Source organism: Oncorhynchus nerka, linkage group LG18, assembly GCF_034236695.1.
Source record: "Oncorhynchus nerka isolate Pitt River linkage group LG18, Oner_Uvic_2.0, whole genome shotgun sequence".
Classification (NCBI taxonomy): Eukaryota; Metazoa; Chordata; class Actinopteri; order Salmoniformes; family Salmonidae; genus Oncorhynchus; species Oncorhynchus nerka.
In genome coordinates, this window is record NC_088413.1 from 68235470 (window position 1) to 68260551 (window position 25082).

Consider the following 25082-nt stretch of genomic DNA (forward strand, 5'->3'; position numbering starts at 1 on the left):
GGAACAGCTGCTCTTTCCATGACATAGACTGACCAGGTGAATCCAGATGAAAGCTATGATCCCTTACTGATGTCACTTGTTAAATCCACTTCAATCAGTGTAGATGAAGGGGAGGAAACAGGTTAAAGAAAGATGTTTAAGCCTTGAGACAGGTGTTGTGTGCATGTGCCATTCAGAGGGTGAATCAGCAGGACAAAATATTTACGTGTCTTTGAACAGGGTATGGTAGTTGGTGCCAGGAGCACCAGTTTGAGTGTGTCAAGAACTACAACGCTGCTGGGTTTTTCACACCTGTGTAGAAACTAGGGCCTGTAGGACCTGCCTTGTTGACAGTGCTGTCAAGAAGGTAGAAACTAGGGCCTCTAGGACCTGCCTTGTTGACAAGAAGGTAGAAACTAGGGCCTGTAGGACCTGCCTTGTTGACAGTGCTGTCAAGAAGGTAGAAACTAGGGCCTGTAGGACCTGCCTTGTTGACAGTGCTGTCAAGAAGGTAGAAACTAGGGCTTGTAGGGCCTGCCTTGTTGATAGTGCTGTCAACAAGGTAGAGCAGCGCCTTATCATGGACAGACTTCTTCCAATCTTAGCTACTGTTGTATCAATATGTTTTGACCATGACAGTTTACAATCCAGGGTTACTCCAAGCAGTTTAGTCACCTCAACTTGCTCAACTTCCACATGATTTATTACAAGATTTAGTTGAGGGTTAAGGTTTAGTGAGTGTTTTAGTTTTAGAAATAATTAGGGCTAACTTATTCCTTGCCGCACACTCTGAAACTAACTGCAGCTCTTTAAGGGTTGCAGTAATTTCAGTCGCTGTAGTAACTGACGTGTATAGTGTTGAGTCATCCGCATACATAGAAACTCTGGCTTTACTCAGTCAGTGGCATGTCGTTAGTAAAAACAGCCCCCACAATCATTTTATCATCATTTTCTCTCAGCCACCAATCATCAGTCATTTGTGTAAGTGCTGTGCTTGTTGAGTGTCCTTCCCTATAAGCTGAAAGTTTGTTGTTAATTTGTTTACTGTAAAATAGCATTGTATCTGGTCAAACACAATTTTCCTCAGAAGTTTACTAAGGGTTGGTAACAGTCTGATTGGTCGGTTATTTGAGCCAGTAAAGCGGGCTTTAGGTAGTGGAATTACTTTTAGGCTTAAATTGAAGATGTGGCAAATGGGAGTGGCAATATCATCTGCTATTATCCTCAGTCATTTTCCATCCAGATTGTCAGACCCTGGTGGCTTGTGATTGTTGATAGACAACAATCATGTTTTCACCTCTTTCATACAGACTTTACGGAATTAAAAAGTACAATTCTTGTATTTCATAATTTGGTCTGATATACTTGGATGTGTAGCGTCAGCATTTGTTGCTGGCATGTCATCCCTGTGTTCTTATCTTGCCAATGAAAAAGTATTTCAAGTAGTTTGCAATATCAGTGGGCTATGTGGTAAATGAGCCATCTGATTCAATGAATGAAGTAGCCGAGTTGGCTTTTTTCCCCAAAATGTAATTTAAGGTGCCCCAATGCATTTTACTATCATTCTTTATATAATTTATCTTTGTTTCATAGTGTAGTTTATTTTTATGTAGTTTAGTCACATGATTTCTTAATTTGCTGTACGTTTGCCAATCAGTTGGGCTGCCAGACTTAATTGCCACCTTTTGTCTCATCCCTCTCAACTGTACAATTTTTCAATTCCTCATCAATCCAAGGGGATTTACAGTAATTTTATTAATGAATGCGTGTTTATTAGTAACTGGAATAAGTAGTTTCATAAATGCTTCAAGTGCAGCGTCTGGTTGCTCCTCATTACACACCACAGATCAGCAGCGTCTGGTTGCTCCTCATTACACACCACAGACCAGCAAATATTCTTTACATCATCAACATATGAATCACTACAAAACTTATTGTGCTTTATGTGTGTATCCATATATGTCAGCTGTATGTGTCTATTGTGTACAGAATATTTATGGCGTGTGTGTATGCTAACCAGTTGACCTAGCACTGACCCTCTGACCTCCAGATGACCCCTGCCCCTAGCCTGGTGTCCATCCTGAAGAGGAGGAGGAGTGTGTGTGTGGAGAATGTGTGTGTTGCTCCCTCCTCGGCCCCGCACAAACATCCTGCTAAGCGCAGGGTCCGCTTCAAAGTACCCGATGACGGCTTTGACCAGGGTGAGGGTGTGTTTGAGTCAGTGTACATATGCCCAACAATGGCTATAATCAAGTGTATGTGTGTCTGCATTCTTACTATGTCACCCTCTCCCTGTCTTCTCTCTTCTCCAGACAAGAAACTGTTCAATAAAGCTCAGTTCATAGACATCTAAACGTGTTGCTCTTCCCTCCTCCAGACCAGGTGGGCGGAGACTCGTGCCTGCTCCTCTTCCTGCTCTGCCTGGTCACCGTGGTGATCAGCCTGGGAGGCACTGCCCTCTACTGTGCTCTGGGCAACACCCACTCCACCGTCTGCACCGACTTTTCTCGGAACGCGGACTTCTACCTCGCACAGCTGCATCGTGGAATGGATCAGCTCCGACACTGGCTGACCCCTGGGTTTTAGCTGACCCCCAAGGAGGAGAGAAGATAGGAGAGGAAGGAGAATCCCTTGTTTTGCAAGGTGGATATTCCCCTTTCTCCAACTTGGACAGGATTTCTCTCCATGTCCTCCCGTTTTCCTCTCTCTCTCTCTCTCTTCACTGGCTGGCCAGTTAATGTGTGATGGGAGAGCGAGTGATGGAAGGTGTATGTGATATTAGTAGCCTGCAACCACACTAACAGCAGCCTAAGACATCTGCAGCGCTGCCTAGTAGAACTAGTAGGACTGACATAGGACCTGTAATATACTGGACTACCTATAGATTTTAACTATACACTACTGGACATAGAGCGACTCTGTGTCAGCCCAGAGGAAGGGATAGACTGGGCTAGACTCATTACCACTTAGCTCGGATCCGCTCACTACCATATGGAGACGTCTGGATCCTTCAGGCATGGACAACACCGCTCACATGTGCAAACAAGAAGCGGCCGGTCAGCCTTTTTAAGAAACCACCTCGGCTCTTTGTTTATGGACTCCATTTTGTATCTCAACTGCACTTTGAATGTGAACAATTGTGCTCTGGTCAGAAACATGAAATAATGTCTTAAAAAATATTATATTAATGAACGTTTTGTTTTAATGAAACAGATTAGACTTTTCTTTATGTTCCTCACTGTTGAAGATTCTTACGGAGTGTGTCAGGGTGTTTCTTTGGGCTGAAGTTAGAAGTTGCTCCTAACCACAGATCTGAGATCAAATCTTAACCTTATCCTCAACCAGAAGGGGGAGGAAATGTGTGACTCTGTATCAGTAGTAAGGGCCAACTTCTACAACTTCTGTTTCAGGGTGTCTGGGATTATGGGGTTGTTTTTGGGGTAGATTGTGGCAATGGCCCTCAATGACCATATATGCAACATGGACAAGAAATCAATACGTCTGTAATCGTGTTCAAGAATGTTTAGCGCCCTAAGGGTCAGGTCGGTACTAGAAGAGGAATATCTGTTTAGCTGACAATCGTCTTTGCTCAGGCATGTGTATATTTATCTTTATTGTGAAATAATTATGGGCATGATCAGTATTACACAGAGTGCATTACCTCCTGCGATCAATGGACTTTGGATTTGGATCAATGGATTTGGATCCAATGGATCCAATGGATCAATGGATTTTTACTTATTATAATTTTTGTGCTCATTGTTATTTCTTTTATTTCAGGCTTTTTATTAGTCTATTTAATCTGTTTTACTGTTTGTCAGTCGGCGGTATGTTTTAGTTTCGTCTGGCGTTCAGTAGACGTGTCACAGTGGCTCCTATGATGATTTAGTCGGCTGGGCAGTGACTCTTAGGCTGCATCCCAACAGTCTAAAGTGTTTTCCTCTTCTTGTCTCCTCTCTTTCATCTCCTCTTATCTGAAAACACAAGACAGGTGAAACAAACTGCAAATATTCAGAACTGTATTCAAATGGACAATATAGATATGCAATTTGCTTTAGTCTTTCAAGGTTCTTTCAGAGGGGGGAAGATGAAGGAGAAGAGACGAGGGGAGGATGCCACAGTAGAGTATTGAGATGCAGCCTTGCACGTGTCTGGCTGGTCCAGATGACTCTGTCTTACTGTTTGGATCTGAAGTATTTATATCATATCTGCACGTGGGGAGAGAAAAAAACGACCTTCTGTTGTTTTTCTCGTTTTGGCTTGATGTGGTTATCGTTGGTTGTTATTTTCCCTTGTTTTGTTCTTGAAGACTATGTTTTGAAAAAGAGGAGTCTCTTTCCAAGGCTCACCAGTTAAAGAATGCCAGTTGGAAAAGTCAGAACAGAAGTGGGACAGTCTCCATTTTCAACTTCTCATCTCTGTGTATGATGACATGTAAAGACGATTAACTAATGTGTGTCATTGTGGCCAATGCTGCGTTCAGAACCAAGTGGGAAGGTGGAAATTACCAGTTGTGAATTTGTAATTGAGTTTGATGCTTTCACTTGCTTTGAACTTGTTGATTTGCTTAAGGCAAACAAGCTGGGTCAAACAAACTAAAAGTATAGCTATCATGCTTGAAAACAAATTATAGTATATTAATAGATTGCTTTTTACAAATAATGTTTTGTTGCATTTAACTACCGAAAATGCTGTTAGAGATAATAATTTCCTTAGTAGGTAACGTTCAGCATGTGGGAGAAGTCAGTGCTCAGGGATGATAGTTTCTCACTAGTAATTACAAGTTGGAGGGCCCGGTCGTATATGGTAAGCATTTTGCTACACCTGCCATAACATCTGCTAAATATGTGTATGTGACCAATAAAATTGGATTTGATTTGAATACCACCTTCCCACTTAGTTATGAACACAGCATCAAATCTTTCTTTGCAGTCTGTGAAGAAAACAATGGGCAAGTTTGATTTGCATGGCCTTGTGCCCCGGGTGGGTGGCGTTTTGTGAAATCTCTACCTACCCAGTGCACCGGGCTTTTCAAAACAAATCACCATTGAGAGGGATGACTGTGGTGAGTACCTTTTAAACACCTGTTTCTCTCTGTTGATTGGTTAATAAACCTCACTGTGGGGACTGATCTGACACAATTGTACTCTGTTGTTATTCCAGCTATTAAGTTTGTAAATTGTTAGAAAGTTGTTCATCACAATAGTCTGATAAAGACTGTTACCAAATGCAAAGAGAAACTCTAAAGAAACACTTCTGAATGATACCTTTTTAGGTCGCTAGGGGCAGCCTTGAACCACATTGGAGAGCCTCCCTCACACAGTGCCTTCAGAAAGAATTCACACCCCTTTTTGTTCTTACAAAGTGGAATTAAAATAGATTATTCTACATTTTTAATGGAAAATAAACACTAATTTATCTTGATTCGATAAGTATTCAACCCTCTGAGTTAATGCATGTTAGAATAAACTTTGGCAGTGATTACAGCTGGGTCTCTTAAGAGCTTTGCACACCATGATTGTAGAATATTCGCCCATAATTTAAAAAAAATATTCAAGCTCTGTCAAGTTGGTTGTTGATCATTGCTTGACAGCCATTTTCAAGTCTTGCATAGATTTTTAAGTGCATTTAAGACAAAACTGTAACTGGGACCACTCAGGAACATGTTCTCTTGGTAAACAACTTCCGTGTAGCCTATATTTGGCCTGATGTAGGTAAATGTCCCGGTGAAAGGTGAATTTGTATCCCGATGTCTGTTGGAAAGCAGACAACCTAGTTTTCCTCTAGGGTTTTGCCTGTTTTTTTTTTTTATCCTAAAAAAAACGTGTGTGTGGTGGACTGTCATTACAATTTCTTCAGGGGAACCTGGTAAAATGAAGGTTGTAGTGTAGATAGCCACTGGATGTGTCTAAATGCACTGTCAGCATGCAGCCAAAGTTACTAACCACTTTTGGAGCTAACTATAGTGCTCTCCCAAATCGTATCCAGGGGCCTGTTGCACAAAACTAGGATAAGGGATTAAGCCAGGATATCTTGGTGATCCTGGCTCAATTGATCCGTAATCCAGTTGCACTAAAGATGGATAGGGGGCAGGAGGATATGTTATGGTATAAATTACCATGGAGATTTATTCTGTGGAGCTAGCCTGCTCCAGACCAGGCTAAATTCCAGGATCTATTTAATCTCATCCCTAATGTCAGTCAGCAGTCACCACAAATGGAAACCAATAGTTATTTCACTGCTCACTATACATTGTTATCACATATAACTAGACCCACTTTATTATTTAAACGTTTGTGATCATTAATTTCAATGATTTTGGATAAAAAATGATTTTTAGATGATGTTGCTATCATTAGATAATTTACAGTTTCCCATAGACTATAAGGCTATATATAAAATGATAGAATATTAGGGCCACAGAGGGGAAAAAACACAAGTCATAATATTGTAACCAGTTGTTTTAAAGGAGGACAGTTGTTAAAATGACAGATGTGGGGCATTTCGTGAAATTGTACTTCAGTATGGTTTCATAAACAAAGACATGCTGATGTGCCAGAATATTAAGTATCACATTGTCATAAGTATCAAAACTGTAAAAACAATATGTAGCTTTTCTGCAGAAAGAACCAGCCTCATAAATTTATGACTTTATCCTTTTTCTTCAGTGTGGCCCTAGTACTCTGTCATATAAACAAATACACATTCCATATGAATATAAAAACACAATGTGTAACATTATGTTCCTTTATTGAATAAGGACAAAACAAAGCAGGTAAACCATCAGCTCCTTTCGAAACTGAAGTCAGTGACTCTACAAGATGGAAAGCACAGAATCCAAGCATATTATACAAAATGATACATACACATTCAAAGGTCTGTATATAACACACCCTGCATGTCTGCACACTAAAATAAATGCAGGACAAATCCATACACATCAACTGAACAGACAAATGAATGGATGCAGTAGCCTCCCTGCAGCCTTGTATTACACACAGTATACCGCACAAACATCATAAGAGGCCAAATTCGTCAAAAAACGAACCCAAAAAAAAACAAATTCCTCTGCCACCGCAGGACATATTTAACCAAAATTGAAAGCACACATACTAACTAAAATAATTCAACACATATTGGTCCCTCAGCAGCCGACCACTGTCGTCATCAGGGAAGATTGCCGGATTGTCCCAGTCCATGGCTGGTGGCACTCTGGGGGCCCTCTCCTTCCTCAGGCAGGCCACATTGTGGAGGACAGCACAAGCCACAGTAATATCACATGCCCTAACAGGGCTGACCCTTAATTTGTGAAGGCAGTGAAAGCGTGCCTTCAGGAGGCCAAAGGTCATTTCAACTCTGGCCCTGGTCCTGGCATGGGCATGGTTGTAGGCCTGCTGTGCTTCCTGGGGGTCTGTGAAAGGTGTCAGGAGAAAAGGCTGGCAGCCATACCCCTGTCTCCCAGCAACACACCAGAGAATTCACCTGTCAACACAAAATCTCATCATTACTACCTCATAAACACAGTGATATTCTTGACACAGCCATGATGGTTATAAATAGGGGTTGTGTGGCTTACCTTGTGATAGGCACTGATAGATTTCAGAGGCCCGAAAGATTCTGGAGTCATGGACTGAGCCAGGCCATTTTGCCACAACATTGCTGATCACACAGTCAGCATTGCAGACCATCTGAAATCATAAGATGAGGAATATTACACCAATCAATGCACATCACTGGCAATGCAGAGTGTTCGTCAATGGACAATATCAAAAAGTTATGTTCACCTGAACATTAATGCTGTGAAAGGATTTCCTATTCACAAAATCGGCCTCATGGGCACCTGAGGGGGCTTTTATCCTTATGTGTGTGCAGTCCACTGCACCAATGACATTGGGGAAACCTGTCACACAAAGTAATGAGTATCCTACTATGTGTTAACAGTTGTCCTGTAATTTGTAGATCCTCTTACCTGCAATCCTATAGAACTCCTCTTTGATGTCACAGAGTCTTCTGTGGCCAGGGAAGGAGATGAAGACATCTGCTAATGCTTTGATAGCCAGACACACACTCCTTATTGTGCGGCAAATTGTGGCCTTGTTCAGCTGTTCTGCATCCCCCACTGAGTACAGGAAGGCTCCACTAGCAAAAAAAGCGCAAGGCCACACAAACCATTTGCTCCACACTCAGTGCATGGCTCCGTGCAGTGCGGTGCTTAATCCTGGGACCCAGTAGTCTGCATAGATACCTGATGCCATCTGCAGAAAACCTGTATCTTTCATATAGATGGTCATCAGGGAAGGCCAGTGGGTCCAACCGGTCCCTGAAGACCCTTTCAAGCCTGAAGGCTCTCCTCAGCACAAGTGCTTCTTCATCCACCACATCTCGCACGAATGGGCATGCCATTGTCAGAGCAGAAAGGAACACACAATTTTGGGCCTTCATATAGGCTAGTGGCCACACCTGGTGCTGGGGGGGTGGGCAAAAGAGGGTGATGCCTTATAACGATGACTTGGTTGTACTGATTGCTGGGAAAATAAAAAAAAACCTTAGAAAGATGCCACCGTCCTGTGTGCTCACAATAAGAGCTCATATGTCATGGCTCACTTGACTTTACGAGAATATACCTCATTTTTATTTTGAGCTGTGTCATCTTCTTGGAGCTGGGGGAGGAAAGAAAAATAATGATTAATACATTTGTGTTACAGTTAGCATACAGTGTACATTGAAGGCATATCTCACCTCCCTCTCAAGTTTTTTTATTTCAAGGTCCAGTTTCCTAATTGTCCTCTTTTTTATTTCGGACTCCAGTGCAAGATTTTCCATCTTTTTCTTCTTGTACTGAATGTCTATGTCTGCCAGTTCTATTTGGCGCCGGAGGTGGTTGCCATACAACTTTCTGATAGCTTGTGAGCTCTGTGAACACAATACAATTAGCGCAGCTGGAATTTGGCAGGATGTGGTGTCCTTTTATTAATACGCACTATGTTGCCAGGCTGGTTTTCCCACTGTATAGCATCTGGGTCCTGTAAAAGAAATTAGATTTTTTGATTTTGATGAGGACTCCTCATCATTGTAGAGTAAATAGTACTTTCACAGTCTTAACATGATACCTCATGCCTTCTGGAATCCAGAGAGATGGTCTCCTCCTCATCATCGTCTCCATCATGTGCTGTTGCTGCTGCACTGGGGCCTTCACCCTATCACATTTAATCAGATTCATATTGAAGCTAGTAGACAAGACATGCCAGGCCTACAGTATGCCTTTGATGGAGTACTCACTGGATCAGCATCGTCTGGTGCTTGTGCTGGTGGCTCTAACAGGAACACAGTGCTGCCAGGCACTGCAAGGCAATAGGTAAACCAAAGTCAGACAGTCCAAATTGATTCAATATGAATGTGGTTGTATCCCATGTAGAGATGGAAGGACATACCTTGAATGAAGCGGGTGGCATCTTGGGAGGAACCTATGCTCGTCTCTTTCCCCCCAGGGATCCCCTCTAAGACGGGCCTGCCTTTATTTAGCTCAAAGGCCATGTCCTCTGCTGGGGTAAGGTCAGCCTTTGGTGACCCACCACCCGTGCCTTGTTTGTGGGTATTCTTTTTCACTGCTAAAACAGTACAGACAATGTGTGAGCAGGCACCTTCTGGGTACAATATATGCTTGTGCTTTGTTAAATATTAGTCAGGGACCATACCATTCTGCAGAATGTTCTTGTATTTGATTTTGACCTGCTGCCATGTCCGTTTTGGCCCGTTCATGTTTAATCTACACACACACACACACACACACACACATTTAATGGAGTCACACTGCAAAAAATTACTTGGTATTTTTGTCTTGTTTTCAGTAAAAATATCAAAAAATTTATCATAGCTTTATACAGTGTGATGGAGTTACTTTACACAATTTCACTCATATCTGCAGTGCATTTCAATTAAAAATTTAACCGTTTCATAATTACAGTACAACTGCATTTTTGGAGATGTGAATTAAATATTTGAATTGTAATGTTTCAGCGGAGCGGTGAGTGTGTAATTGTGCACTACTTACGCATTCAGGCGGTCTGCAATACTTTGCCACGCTTTTTCTCTTTGCTTTATCACTGTGGCGGTGTTGCCTTTCTTCTTAATTATATCTTTTACCTCCTCGTATGCCTCCATGAGGATTTGTGCTTCCGACGGGGAAAAGTACGCGGCTCTAGTTGCCATGGTAAATCAGTTAATCTGTGATCTGTGGCGGGGTCTATTTGAGTGAGCCGTGAGCGCGCACCTATCCAGGATTGGTTTCACCTTGCATAATGAATCCGTGTCTGCTCATCCTGGCTTGGTCTTTGTGCAACCAATTAAGCCTGGACGCACATGTTTTGGCTTCATTGAGCTCAGCTGAGTCATTTATCCCGGATGTCTTAATTCTACTTTTGTGCAACAGGCCCCAGATTTCGACAGCAGATGAATTGTATTCATAACATGGCTAACTTAGCTATCTAATATACATTTTGAAATAAGTTATATTAACTGGCTAGCTAACTAGCTTTAGCAATGTTGGGAGGTCAATACTGAAAGCTAGCTAGCTAATCAGCTGAGCTAGCAAACAATGTAACAAAAGTATAATTTCGTATTTGAAAATTACTCCCAACAGGTTCTGCATTTCAGGAATCATAGTAGCAAGTACCCCTGGTGTACTGTTAAATTATTTAGCCATTTAAAAATGTATATTTTTGGATGAAAACTCTTCATTTTGGTAATGCCCTCCAATGGCTTTTATGTGTTTCAACGAAATACATAATTGTAGATGAATCACACTCCCGCAAGAAACCGATGTTATTTTACAACTTTTGCAACAAAAAGATGGTCTATGTTTCCATAAACTTGTCCATTTTTAAAATATTTTTTTACATTTTAAGTTTGCATATAGAAAACAAATGTTCAAATTGTCTGCTTCGGCGCATTTCCATGTAATTATCTTCTGTCGATAACAAAAACAGCTGGACTTAATGACGTAAAAAAAAAAACTCAGAACCCTTATTAACCAGGTCGCTAATTTACCCCCTTCCTTCCGGAGAGCGTGTCCCCATGCTTCAAGTCCCTCACCTCCACCCCACTTCTGACATCAGGTAGCCCTGACCAGGACTTGAACCTGGATCCAGCAACTGTCAAGCCAACACGTTAAACATTATGCCAAGAGGTTCGAACCATTTGACCAAGTTGCTAGGTGTTGTGTTAAGGTCACTACACTCTATTATTTTGTAGTTAGCTCCTTAGCTAAAGGTACTTTTGCTGCGTTCAGAACAGCTGGGAACTCGGAAATGTGTACCCGGGAAATCTCCCGTCTTCAGTGCTTTCAAAACAACTCGGTAACTCGGGCCTCTTTCTTGAGTTCTGACCTGAAGATTGCTGAGGTCATTGTTTGACCTCGTACTTTTGAGTTCCCAGATGTTTTGAATGTGGCATTAGCTACAGCGTTTAGCCAACTAATCGAGAACACCTTGCCTGAACATGCTTTGATCTCCGCAATGCCGTATTTTAGTGTGCGACGCTGCTTAGATGGAAACAGGCATGGCAGAGAGATTTTCCACTAATACAGTCCTTCACAAAGTTCTGTTAGGCCTTCTAATCTTTAACAGTTTATGTTAATGAATCAGTTATTGATCTGTCCTCTTGATACGTAGGCTGCTAATGATATGATACTAGTCAGTTCACCAATGACATCACGGCATGTTGAATGAATGGCAGCCTAGTCAGACCTAATTTGATGGATTAGGTCAGGGATGGAGAGATGAAACAAACTCATTTAGTAGTTTCATATTCCAATTAGCCTACAGTAAACTAAACTACTATGTTGCATCCAATAATTGAATTATTCAGAATTTTCTCCAGAAACAAAATGAAGGCAGTTTACATTTCCACTAAACTATTCACATAAAGACACCTATGAATAAAACAAATGTTTTACCTTTATTTTACTAGGCAAGTCAGTTAAGAACAAATTCTTATTTTCAATGACGGCCTAGGAACAGTGGGTTAACTGCCTGTTCAGGGGCAGAACGACAGATTTGTACCTTGTCAGCTCGGGGATTCGAACCTGCAACCTTTCAATTTCCCCTAAATTGTACATAGAAAAATGTGAATGTGTTATTGAGACCACCTCAATTTAGGATGAAACACACACATGACTGTGTTGGCTACATTGTTTGATATAATTTAAGACTGAGTTTAAGAAAAATGCAAAATTCTCCAATTTCCTGAGGGAGAAGTTGACTGACCCCCTCCATACCTACTAACGCGTCGAACACACCCACAGCATTCCAGCATTTTGAAACACCAGAATTACATACATTTCCAATGAAACGCTGCGTTCGCCTTGCAGTCAGTTGCAGTGCATACCTTGGATTTATCGAACGTATGCGGTCAAACTGTATGCGTAAACGGCTTGACAGAAATGATAGCAGAAGGTGTGTGTTGAGGTTTTGTTGTATACATATCCAGATGATGCTGCGTGCTATTTCGCGCAATGCTAACGCAGCGTTTCGTTGGAAATGAATGTAATTCTAGTGTCGGTGTGATCGAAGCCAAAGAAGGCTGCGTTTTGCACAATAGGATTTGGAGAGGGTAAACTGAACCCCGACCTGTGCCTACGCGCAACGGCGTTAAACTTGCAAATTGATCAGGTTATCAGATAAGGCTGTATAGCTAGCCAATGGATAACTAATTACTTGAATAGATCACTACAACATAGCCGTACCTGCTCAATTGATTGTTTCCCACCGAAACGGAGTGGAGAATCATCGACAACAGTCAACAGTACAAAAACTGTGGCACATAACCACTGCACTCAAACTGAACGCTAGATGGAGTTGGTGCGCTGTCATTTTCTTCTGCGCTAGAAAGTCGGGCAAGCCTACCTATCCCAGAAGTTTGGTGTAAAACCCGCGAATTCAGATACATAAAAAGTTGTCGCATAAAGCTTTCTTCATTTTTCAATGTTTTATTTTCACTGCCTCAGGGATCACAGCGGTTTCGGCTTAGCAGCCTTCTTCAGTGTGTAGGTACAAATCTTTTTCATAAGGAACATAGGTGAGCAACCCATGAGCAGCAGGTGCTTCAAATCAGGGTTGCAACTCATCTGCCAATCAGGGACGTTGCTTCTCCGGTCTACCTGTTTACAAATTACAATCACAAAGAAATTCTGAATTATTGGGTATGGGAGCAGGCACAAAGGGCAACTGACTGTATTCAACGCTGAACAAAAATATAAATGCAACATGCAACAATTTCTAAGATTGTACTGTTACAGTTCATATAAGGAAAGTCAATTTAAATAAATTCATTAGGCCCTAATCTATGGATTTCACATGACTGGGAATACAGATATGCATCTGTTGGTCATTGATAACCAATCAGTATCTGATGTGACCACCATTTCCCTCATGTAGCGCGACATCACCTTCACATAGAGTTGATCAGCATGTTGATTGTGGCCTGTGGAATGTTGTTCCGCTCCTCTTCAATGGCTGTGGGAAGTTGCTGGATATTGGCAGGAACTGGCCCAGATCATTTCAAACATGCTCTATGGTGACATGTCTGGTGAGTATGCAGGCCATGGAACTACTGGGAATTGTGTACAGATCCTTGCGACATGGGGCCGTGTATTATCATGCTGAAACATGAGTTGAAGGCGGTGGATGAATGGCACAACAATGGGCCTCAGGATCTCGGCACAGTATCGCATTCAAATTGCCATCGATAAAAAGCAATTGTGTTCATTGTCCATAGCTATTGCCTGCCCATACCATAACCCCACCACCACCATGAAGTACTCTGTTCACAATGTTGACATCAGCAAAACATTCGCCCACACAATTGCCATCTGCCCAGTACAGTTGAAACCGGGATTCATCTATGAAGAGCACACTTCTCCAGCGTGCCATTGGCCATCGAAGGTGAACATTTTCCCACTGAAGTCGGCTACGACGCCTAATTGCAGTCAGGTAAAGACCCTTTACGATGAGCACGCAGGATGAGGACGATGAGCACACAGGTGAGCTTCCCTGAGATGGTTTCTGACAGTTTGTACAGAAGTTCTTCAATGATGCAAACCCACAGTTTCATCAGCTGTCTGGGTGGCTGGTCTCAGATGATCACGCAGGGGAAGAATCCGGATGTTGAGGTCCTGGGCTGGCATAGTTACACTTCCGCTGTTGTGAGGATGGTTGCACATACCGCCAAATTCTCTAAAATTACGGAGGTGGTTTATGGTAGAGAAATGGACATTCAATTCTTTAAGCAACAGCTGTGATGGACATTCCTGCAGTCAGCATGCCAATTGCACGCTCCTGAGACATCTGTGGCATTGTGTTGTGACACACCAGGACAAGGTTAGCTGAGGAGAATGGTGACGACAGAACACCTCTGTTTCGCCTTGCTCTAGGCAGCCTACCCTGAATCTACAGAGAGAGAGGAACAGCCAGCCAAGGGAGATTTAGAGTGGTTGAGGGGAGAGCGAAGATGGACTGACTGTGTGTGTTGTTGTTGATGTGCTTGTGGTGTTATGAATGTGTGGTGTCGTCAGCATCCATCTGAACACTCATCTGTTTAGAACACGGTGCCGTTACCTCGTCTTCCTAGACAGACTTGTTATCTCCCACAATATAACAACGCTACTGCTTTTGTCTTGGGCCTGGTGTATGAGACTTTACCCCAGCTTTCAGTTACACACACACAGTGTACTCTGAGATCTGCTTGTAACCATTGAGCGTGTGTGTGTGTGTGTGTGTGTGTTTGTCCGGAATGATGAGCCCACTGATCCGAGAACACAGTGGTTATTGTGCTCACAATAACACACACACAGCAGAAAACAGGTGGAAGTGTTTGGGAATGAAACAAAAGCTTGACTCTGAGATATGTTCTTCCGATCTTCTATCGGTAAGCGGGCAAACATGTTTGTGGATTGATTTGTAGCAAGCTTTGAGTATAGGTGCTGTTATTTGTAGTGAGGCGGCAGTGTGTGTGTGTTTGTTTGGGACTGTGCGTGTGTGTGGCAGCAGATGTACTTCAGCTGTGTGTCAGATTGAATATGTCATTCTAAATGCAACGTACAGCACACTTTGCACACAGCTCAACCTACTACCTGCCTGTCTAAGCTTCTACACAGAGAGATCTACATGTACCGTGTACCTAGGGTTGCCTATTAAACACCTGTGCTGCTTGACTCCCTACTCTTTCTCCCCCCTTTGCTCTTCCTCCCCATTGGCTGTTTTCTATCAATTATTTATGTTGACTAGGTTAGGCCTATCTGCAGTGCATTACACATTGCATCAGACCCCACCACTCCTCTGTCCTACATAAAATCAAATGCTATTAGTCATATGTGCCAAATACAACAGGTATAGACCTTACAGCGAAATGCTTACTTACAAGCCCTTAACCAACAGAGCAGTTCAATGAATAGAGTTCAGAAAATATTTACTAAATAAACTAAAGTTTAACTTTTTTTTTTTAAATCGAAAATGAACACAAGTAAATTGACACCGTCTAGTATATTGGTCCTGGATGTTAGGAAGCTTGGCCCCAGTGATGTTTGTTTGTTGACCTGTAGCTACCAAGCCCACGCTGGGGTGTGTGAGGGTATGAACTAGCTAGAGGGGCAAATCAAAGGACTTAAAGCCACATTAAAGCAGGAAGTAAATGCTGCCTAGATGATCTCTCCACTGTTTGTTCTTAATGAGAGCTAGGGGGTGGAGGACACACACACGCCCAGCCCAGCCCAGCCCAGCATGGGCTTGCTAGCCACAGGTCAACAAACCATTAGCAGTTCTTCCAGTCACATAGAGAAGAGGGGGAAGATAGGGGAGGATAGAGAAACAGAGTGTTTGTGTAGAGTGATTGGTTCAAAGGGAAACTGTGGAACCATTTTTATCCTATTTAGCAGATGATTGGTCACATATTTGACAGTTCAACACATGTTTAGCTGATGTTATTGGTCAACCATTTTAGATGTTATTGTCACATACACATATTTAGCAGATGTTATTGGTCACATACACATATTTAGCAGATGTTATTGTTCACATACACATATTTAGCAGATGTTATTGGTCACATACACATATTTAACAGATGTTATTGGTCACATACACATATTTAAGATGTTAGATGTTATTGTTCACATACACATATTTAGCAGATGTTATTGGTCACATACACATATTTAACAGATGTTATTGGTCACATACACATATTTAGCAGATGTTATTGCGGGTGTAGCGAAATGCTTGTGTACCAAGCCCCAACAGTGCAGTAATATCTAACAATTCCCAACAACACACACACATCTAAATGTATAATAATGAAATAAAAACTTTGACTAGAATACGGTATTTACATATGAGATGAGTGAAGCAGTATGTAAACATTATTATATTATAGTGACTAGTGTTCCATTACTAAAGTGATCAGTGATTCCATGTCTATGTACATAGGGCAGCAGCCTCTAAGGTGCAGGGTTGTGTAACCGGGTGGTAGCCAGCAAGTGATGGTTTTTTAACAGTCTAATGGCCTTGAGATAGAAGCTGTTTTTTCCTTTGTAATCCATGATTGTCTGTAGACCCTGCCACATAAGTTTTGTGTCTGAGCCGTTGAATTGCGACTTCACTTTGTCTCTGTACTGATGTTTTGCCAGTTTGATTGCCTTACAGACGGAATAACTACATTGTTTATATTCAACCACATTCCCAGTCACCTTGCCGTGGTTAAATGCGGTCGTACGCACTTTCAGTTTTGTGCAAATGCTGCCATCTATCCACGGTTAGGTTTTTATAGTCACAGTGGGAACAACATCCCCTATACACTTCCTGGTGAACTCAGTCACCGTGTCCATGTATACGTCGGTGGTATTCTCAGAGGCAACCTGGAACATATCCCAGTCCGCGTGATCAAAACAACCTCGAAGCATGGATTCCGATTGGTCAGACCAGTGTTGAAAAGACCTTAGCACGGGTACTTCCTGATTGAGTTTCTGGCTATAGGAAGGGAGGAGCAGGATGGAGTCGTGATCTGATTTGCCGAAAGGGAGGGCGGGGTTGGGTCTTGTAGCGATCCCAGAAGGGGAAGTAACAATGGTCAAGAGTTTTTGATGCGTGAGTACTACAGTCAATGTGATAGAACTTCTATAGCGTTTTCCTCAAATATGCTTTGTTAAAATCCCCAGCTACAATAAATGTGGCTTCAGAAGGATACGTGGTTTCCAGTTTGCACAAAGTACAGTGCAGTTCCTTGAGGGCCGTCGCGGTATCGGCTTGAGGGGTAATATTGACGGCTGTGACTAGAAGAGAAGATAATTCTCTTGGGAGGTAATACGGTCAGCATTTGATTTTTTAGGTATTCTAGGTTAGGTGAACAAAAGGACTTGAGTTCCTGTATGTTAATAGTAGTAGTTAATCATGAAACATACCCCACCACATTTCTTCTTCCTGGAGAGTTCTTTATTCTTGTCTGCGCGATGTACTGGCTGTATGGATGGGGAGAGCCATGATTCCGTGAAACAGAGTATGATACCGTCCTTGATGTCTCTCTGGAAGGAGATCCTCGCCCTGAGCTCGTCTACATTATTGTCAGGGACTGAACATTAGAGAGTAATATACTTGGGAGCAGTGGATGGTGTGCACGCCTCCCAAGTCAGACTAGAAGTCCAACCGAATACCTCTTCTCTGCTTGCGGTGTCTTGGAGTAGCCACTGGGATAAGTTAAATTTCCCTTGGAGGTACGAACAAAGGATCCAATTCGGGAAAGTCGTATTTCTGGTTGTAATGCTGGTGAGTTACCGCTGCTCTGATATCCAAAAGTTCTTCCCGGCTGTATGTAATAACAGAAAAAACATTCTGGGCTGATGATGTGAGAAATAACACACACAAAAAACAAAATACTGCAAAGTTGCTTAGGAGCTAGAAGCAGAGCTACCATGTCTGGTGGCGCCATCTTCTTCTTCTTCTTCTTCTTCTTCTTCTTCTTCTTCTTCTTCTTCTGTGTGTGTTGTTGTTAGGCCAGGCGTCGTCTCTGCCAGGAGGCGTTCCTGTGATTTATAGTTTATTCTGGAACTCAATTCTAACATTGAGTCATATTGATCATAGTTACATTTAACATTTAGTTGTAAATATGTTCTAACACACCTGATTCAGCCAATCATGGTCCAGGATGAAGAGAGGGATTAGTTGATCATTTTAATCAGGTGTGTTTGGGCCAGAACAAAAGTCTGCACACAGCCAACAGACAGTAAGTTTACTAGACTACTCCTGTAGAGAGCAAATGACTCACTCACTCACTCACTCACTCACTCACTCACTCACTCACTCACTCACTCACTCACTCACTCACTCACTCACTCACTCACTCACTCACTCACTCACTCACTCACTCACTCACTCACTCACTCACTCACTCACTCACTCACTCACACACACACAGTTGAATAGCCCCATGATAGGATGAAAAGATCTGGCTGTATGCAGTCAGTCATGAAGCATACAAATGCCTACTTTAGATAAAGGGGAAAGACGCAATGTTCACAGAAAATCTCCAATGCAAAGCCGAGATGAGAACGGGGATTGTTGAGCGCCTAGTCAGCATTCCTCTCCATCCTCCTCTCTCCTACTGCAGTCAGGGGGTCTCAATACCTCTGGATGTGAGGATACACACGTAACGGCAACATCTGTCACACACACACACATGCTATCGTGCTAAGCTCATGTGAATGGGTGTGTTTTAGGATGTTTTAACTCTATATATGGACTCAATAGCCAGCTGATTCATTATAATGGTGGGGATTTTTTATGATCTAGATTTTAAAGCATCTGGTGGGTCAGATGAGAACAAACAGAGTGCAGCTCTGTGAACAGTGTGTGTACACATTTACTATACTTGTGAGTACCAGAAGTTCTCACAAGAAAAGTCAACAAACCAAAATGCAGGGAAGTGAGGACATTTTGCCGGTCCTCACTTGTAAAAATGCTATTTTAGGCTAGGTTAGGTTTAAGGTTAGAATTCGGGTTAGGTTTAAGGTTAAGGTAAGGGTTAGGGGTTAAGGAAAATAAGATTTTGAATGGAAATCAATTGTTGGTCCCCAAAAAGTCCTCACAAGTATAGTAAGACACAGCTGTGCGTGTTGTGCGATCAATGCCTTAGTAAAAGTTTATGAAGCAAATAGGTCATTGTAAGTAAGCATTTCACTGTAAGGTCTACCTTTTGTATTCGGTGCATGTGACAAATAACATTTGATTAGATTTTTTGTAAATATATTCATTAGGTCCTAATCTATTGATTTCACATGACTGGGCAGGGGCGCAGCCATGGCAATCCAAATGAGTTTTTCTCCACAAAAGGGCTTTATTACAGACAGAAATACTCCTCAGTTTCATCAGCTGCCCGGGTGGCTGGCCTCAGACGATCCCACAGATGAAGAAGGTGGATGTGGAGGTCCTTGGCTGCGTGGTTACACGTGGTCTGCGGTTGATATGCCACACCTGTCAGGCGGATAGATTATGTTGGCAAAGGAGAAATGCTCACTCACAGGGATGTAAACAAATTTGTGCACAAAATTTGAGAGAAATAAGCTTTTTGTGCATATGGAACATTTCTGGGATCTTGAAACATGGGAGCAACACTTTACATGTTGCGTTTATATTTGTGGTCAGTATAATTACATTGGTAACCAGTTTATAATAGCAATAAGGCACATTGGGGGTTTGTGGTATATGGTCAAATATACCACGCTAAGGGCTGTATCCAAGCACTCTGCGCATAAGAACAGCCATTAGGTGTGATATATTAGCCACATACCACACCTCCTTTGGGTCTTACTGCTTCATTAGAAAGAATGGTTCCAAAAGGGTTCTTTGGCTGTCTCCCATAGGAGAACCATTTTTAGTTCCAGGTAGAACCCTTTATGGAACTCAAAAGGGTTCTTTGGCTGTCTCCCATAGGATAACCATTTTTAGTTCCAGGTAGAACCTTTTATGGAACCCAAAAGGGTTATTCAAAGGGTTCTCCTATGGGGACAGCCGAAGAACCCTTTTAAGTTCTAGATAGCACCTTTTTTTCTGAGTGTAGCATCTTAAATCTGACAGACAGACCTGTCAGATCAGAGTACAGAGGCAGGAGAAAGCAACGCTAAACTGTATTAGCCTCTAAGCCTGAAAATGAGAAAATCAGTCAGCCACAACGGGGCAGCCCTGAGAAAAGGAACCCACCAATTTCTACCTCACATTGAACCACCACTATACAGCGTACTGGGGAAATGAATTACCGTGCACACACACACACACACACACACACTTTCATCAAAGCAGACTTCCATCTTCATTCAGCACGTACAGTACCAGTATTCCATCTAAAATGAAAATGTACATTCATATGAAACATCCAGAGAGGGAGAGGAATAGAGAGAGCAGCTACTTTAATTCTATACTGATTTTAAACGTTTAAACTCCATTCAATATATTCATGAATGTATTGATACTGTGGCAGAATACAGACTCTCTAGAAAAACGTCATCCCCCTATCAATCAGCTGAGTGAGAGAGAGAGAGATGAAAGTCATGAGACGTGGGGGGAAGAAAAAGAGCGATTTAGATGAGAGGAGACACACATTCTGGGTAAAGACTCAGAAGATGAAGAAATCCAGAGTAGATAAAAGGCACAATCTTAAAAGATGAGGGAAGGATGCTTCTTGAAGTGTCCTCACCTTGATTTGCTGAGAGAGAGCAGAACAGAGATCACATAGACTCAATAACTAGCTACATATTGGCACGGCCAGGTCAATAACAGCAGTAGTCAACCCGTGTACAGTAATATTGATATTTACAGAGAAAAATCATTAAATATCTCTGAAGACAGATGGGGGTAAATATAACCGTTTGTTTGACTGACTGGGCTGTCTGTGTGTCTGTGTGTGTGTTTGTTTGACTGACTGGTGTGTCTGTGTGTCTGTGTTTGACTGACTGGGGTGTCTGTGTGTGTGTGTGTGTGTGTCTGTGTGTGTGTGTGTGTTTGTTTGACTGACTGGGGTGTCTGTGTGTGTGTGTTTGACTGACTGGAGTGTGTCTGTGTTTGACTGACTGGAGTGTCTGTGTGTCTGTGTTTGACTGACTGGGGTGTCTGTGTGTGTGTGTTTGACTGACTGGGGTGTCTGTGTGTGTGTGTTTGACTGACTGGAGTGTCTGTGTGTCTGTGTGTCTGTGTTTGACTGACTGGGGTGTCTGTGTGTCTGTGTTTGACTGACTGGGGTGTCTGTGTGTCTGACTGTGTGTGTGTGTTTGACTGACTGGAGTGTCTGTGTGTGTGTGTTTGACTGACTGGGGTGTCTGTGTGTCTGTGTTTGACTGACTGGGGTGTCTGTGTGTCTGTGTTTGACTGACTGGAGTGTCTGTTTGTCTGTGTTTGACTGACTGGGGTGTCTGTGTGTCTGTGTTTGATTGTGTGTTTGTGTCTGAATGACTGGGGTGTCTGTGTGTGTGTGTTTGACTGACTGGAGTGTCTGTGTGTGTGTGTGTTTGACTGACTGGGGTGTCTGTGTGTCTGTGTTTGACTGACTGGAGTGTCTGTGTGTCTGTGTGTTTGACTGACTGGGGTGTCTGTGTGTGTGTGTTTGACTGACTGGAGTGTCTGTGTGTGTGTGTGTTTGACTGACTGGGGTGTCTGTGTGTGTGTGTTTGACTGACTGGGGTGTCTGTGTGTGTGTGTTTGACTGACTGGGGTGTCTGTGTGTCTGTGTTTGACTGACTGGAGTGTCTGTGTGTCTGTGTTTGACTGACTGGAGTGTCTGTGTGTGTGTTTGACTGACTGGGGTGTCTGTGTGTCTGTGTTTGACTGACTGGTGTGTCTGTGTGTCTGGGTTTGACTGACTGGGGTGTCTGTGTGTGTGTGTTTGACTGACTGGGGTGTCTGTGTGTCTGTGTTTGATTGTGTGTTTGTGTCTGAATGTGTGTCTGTGTGTGTGAAGGCATATGAGGTCAGTAGAACAGACAGGATTATGGACACACTTAATCTGATGGTTTCAAATTTAAATCCCAGCATTCCCTGTGTGCGCTCTGGTTTATTCCACATCCTGTAACCAGGCCCTGTACTGACAGGACTGAGATAAAGGGTCTGTCCTGTCCTGTCCTGTCCTGTCCTGTCCTGTCCTGTCTGTCTGTCTGTCTGTCTGTCTGTCCTGTCCTGTCCTGTCCTGTCCTGCCTGCCTGTCCTGTCCTGTCCTGTGCCTGTCCTGTCCTGTCCTGTCCTGTCCTGTCCTGTCTGTCTGTCTGTCCTGTCCTGTCCTGTCCTGTCCTGTCCTGTCTGTCTGTCTGTCCTGTCCTGTCCTGTCCTGTCCTGTCCTGTCCTCTGTCTGTCCTGTCCTGTCCTGTCCTGTCCTCTGTCCTGTCCTGTCCTGTCCTGTCTGTCCTGTCCTGTCCTGTCCTGTCCTGTCCTGTCCTGTCCTGTCCTGTCCTGTCCTGTCCTGTCCTGTCCTGTCCTGTCCTGTCCTGTCCTGTCCTGTCCTGTCCTGTCCTGTCCTGTCCTGTCCTGTCCTGTCCTGTCCTGTCTGTCCTGTCCTGTCTGTCCTGTCCTGTCCTGTCCTGTCCTGTCCTGTCCTGTCCTGTCCTGTCCTGTCCTGTCCTGTCCTGTCCTGTCCTGTCCTGTCCTGTCCTGTCCTGTCTGTCTGTCTGTCTGTCTGTCTGTCTGTCTGTCTGTCTGTCTGTCTGTCTGTCTGTCTGTCTGTCTGTCTGTCTGTCTGTCTGTCTGTCTGTCTGTCTGTCTGTCTGTCTGTCTGTCTGTCTGTCTGTCTGTCTGTCTGTCTGTCTGTCTGTCTGTCTGTCTGTCTGTCTGTATAACTGTGTGTTTGTTTTGACAGCTCCTCCATGGTTAGTCTAGATGTCTATCTCTCTCTGACTGGCTCAGCTAAGAGCTGAAACATACGCCAGAGAGTTCTCCAGTTTACTGGGAAAATGAATCGGTGATACATCATACTAATAATCTGATTTATTATGAGTTCGCTCATGAAAGCTTTTCCCAAATTTTACTGTACTGGGACTGCTTTTAACTTTATATTTGGCAGGATATGGACTCTGTGTAATGACACCACTCAGAGCTTTTCCCTAACCAGCATGGACTGGACTTCCTCAGTATAAGGACCTGGCAAACACTGGGATTTATTGTGTGTGTGTGTGTGTGTGTGTGTGTGTGTGTGTCTGTGTCTGTGTCTGTGTCTGTGTGTGTGTGTGTGTGTGTGTGTGTGTGTGAAAGTATTTTAACCACAGACAAATGGATGGATAGGAAATACTCAATCTCTTTCATGCTGAGAGGAAGCAGGCCACTGCCAGCACTGTGTGCATTTTGTATGTATGGTCTGTACCTAACTTCCATCCAACCTAGTAATGTGAGCTGAGGTGACATCATCAATGTCACATTCTCATGCTAGCTCTGTTCAGGCTGTGAGTCAGTGACAAAAGCACTAGGACTTCTCATACAGGATACTTCTGTTGGAATTACTTGACAGAGAGAAAATGCTACACTACACACACACACACACACACACACACACACACACACACACACACAATGTGTATTGTACCTTTACACTGCTCATGACAGTGTGGTTAGTCATGCCAATCAACCTATGTTTTGGGGGCATACTGTACAACAGTGACTTGTTTCAGTGGTTCCTCTTCAGATTCAGAAGCAAAACCTGTCTCTCAAATGATACCCTATTCCCTGTAGTGTACTACAGGGGACCAGAGCCCTATTCCCTTTAGTGTACTACTGTGGACCAGAGCCCTATTCCCTGTAGTGTACTACAGGGGACCAGAGCCCTATTCCCTGTAGTGTACTACAGGGGACCAGAGCCCTATTCCCTTTAGTGTACTACAGGAGATCAGAGCCCTATTCCCTTTAGTGTACTACAGGAGATCAGAGCCCTATTCCCTTTAGTGTACTACTGTGGACCAGAGCCCTATTCCCTGTAGTGTACTACTGGGGACCAGAGCCCTATTCCCTGTAGTGTACTACTGTGGACCAGAGCCCTATTCCCCGTAGTGTACTACTGTGGACCAGAGCCCTATTCCCTGTAGTGTACTACTGTGGACCAGAGCCCTATTCCCCGTAGTGTACTACTGGGGACCAGAGCCCTATTCCCTGTAGTGTACTACTGTGGACCAGAGCCCTATTCCCCGTAGTGTACTACTGGGGACCAGAGCCCTATTACCTGTAGTGTACTACTGTGGACCAGAGCCCTATTCCCCGTAGTGTACTACTGGGGACCAGAGCCCTATTCCCTGTAGTGTACAACTGTGGACCAGAGCCCTATTCCCTGTAGTGTACAACTGTGGACCAGAGCCCTATTCCCTGTAGTGTACTACTGGGGACCAGAGCCCTATTCCCTGTAGTGTACAACTGTGGACCAGAGCCCTATTCCCTGTAGTGTACAACTGTGGACCAGAGCCCTATTCCCCGTAGTGTACTACTGGGGACCAGAGCCCTATTCCCTGTAGTGTACTACTGTGGACCAGAGCCCTATTCCCCGTAGTGTACTACTGGGGACCAGAGCCCTATTCCCTGTAGTGTACTACTGTGGATCAGAACCCTATTCCCTTTAGTGTACTCCTGTGGATCAGAGCCCTATTCCCTGTAGTGTACTACAGGAGATCAGAGCCCTATTCCCTGTAGTGTACTACTGGGGACCAGAGCCCTATTCCTTTTAGTGTACTACTGGGGACCAGAGCCCTATTCCCTTTAGTGTACTACAGGAGATCAGAGCCCTATTCCCTTTAGTGTACTACAGGAGATCAGAGCCCTATTCCCTTTAGTGTACTACTGGGGACCAGAGCCCTATTCCCTTTAGTGTACTACTGTGGACCAGAGCCCTATTCCCTTTAGTGTACTACAGGAGATCAGAGCCCTATTCCCTGTAGTGTACTACAGGAGATCAGAACCCTATTCCCTTTAGTGTACTACAAGAGATCAGAGCCCTATTCCCTTTAGTGTACTACTGTGGACCAGAGCCCTATTCCCTGTAGTGTACTACTGTGGACCAGAGCCCTATTCCCCGTAGTGTACTACTGGGGACCAGAGCCCTATTCC

The 25082-nt window shown here is 43.4% G+C and overlaps 1 protein-coding gene and 1 pseudogene across 2 annotated transcripts; one reads left to right on the forward strand and one right to left on the reverse strand.

The window, feature by feature from the left end:
* The window catches only part of LOC115146376 (consortin-like), a 36081-nt pseudogene extending 30961 nt beyond the window's left edge, over window positions 1-5120 (forward strand).
* A 1571-nt stretch (window positions 5121-6691) lies between these two features.
* Window positions 6692-12321, reverse strand: LOC135561914 (uncharacterized). 2 transcript variants are annotated; one of them, XM_065004297.1, is made up of 10 exons: window positions 9675-12321; window positions 9411-9587; window positions 9259-9320; window positions 9090-9176; window positions 8961-9002; window positions 8719-8892; window positions 8604-8639; window positions 7949-8504; window positions 7556-7667; window positions 6692-7461 (listed from the first exon to the last, which is right to left on the reverse strand). In XM_065004297.1, the coding sequence occupies exons 1-8, from the start codon at window positions 9736-9738 to the stop codon at window positions 8427-8429; spliced, it is 720 nt and encodes a 239-aa protein (XP_064860369.1). In that variant the 5' UTR covers window positions 9739-12321; the 3' UTR covers window positions 6692-7461; window positions 7556-7667; window positions 7949-8426. The 2 variants fall into 2 exon arrangements, with proteins under 2 accessions (XP_064860369.1, XP_064860370.1); XM_065004298.1 differs by lacking the exons at window positions 6692-7461; window positions 7556-7667 and adding an exon at window positions 7687-7879.
* Between the last annotated feature and the right edge of the window lie 12761 nt (window positions 12322-25082).

What these genes read in the sequence shown, in the direction of transcription:
- LOC135561914 (XM_065004297.1), bottom strand. Translation starts at nt 9,738, where the DNA reads ATGAACGGGCCAAAACGGACATGGCAGCAGGTCAAAATCAAATACAAG. An exon ending in CACCAGACGATGCTGATCCA is followed by an intron (nt 9,177 to 9,258) that starts GTGAGTACTCCA and finishes TAAATGTGATAG; the next exon opens with GGTGAAGGCCCCAGTGCAGC. An exon ending in AAAACCAGCCTGGCAACATA is followed by an intron (nt 8,893 to 8,960) that starts GTGCGTATTAAT and finishes TTGTGTTCACAG; the next exon opens with AGCTCACAAGCTATCAGAAA.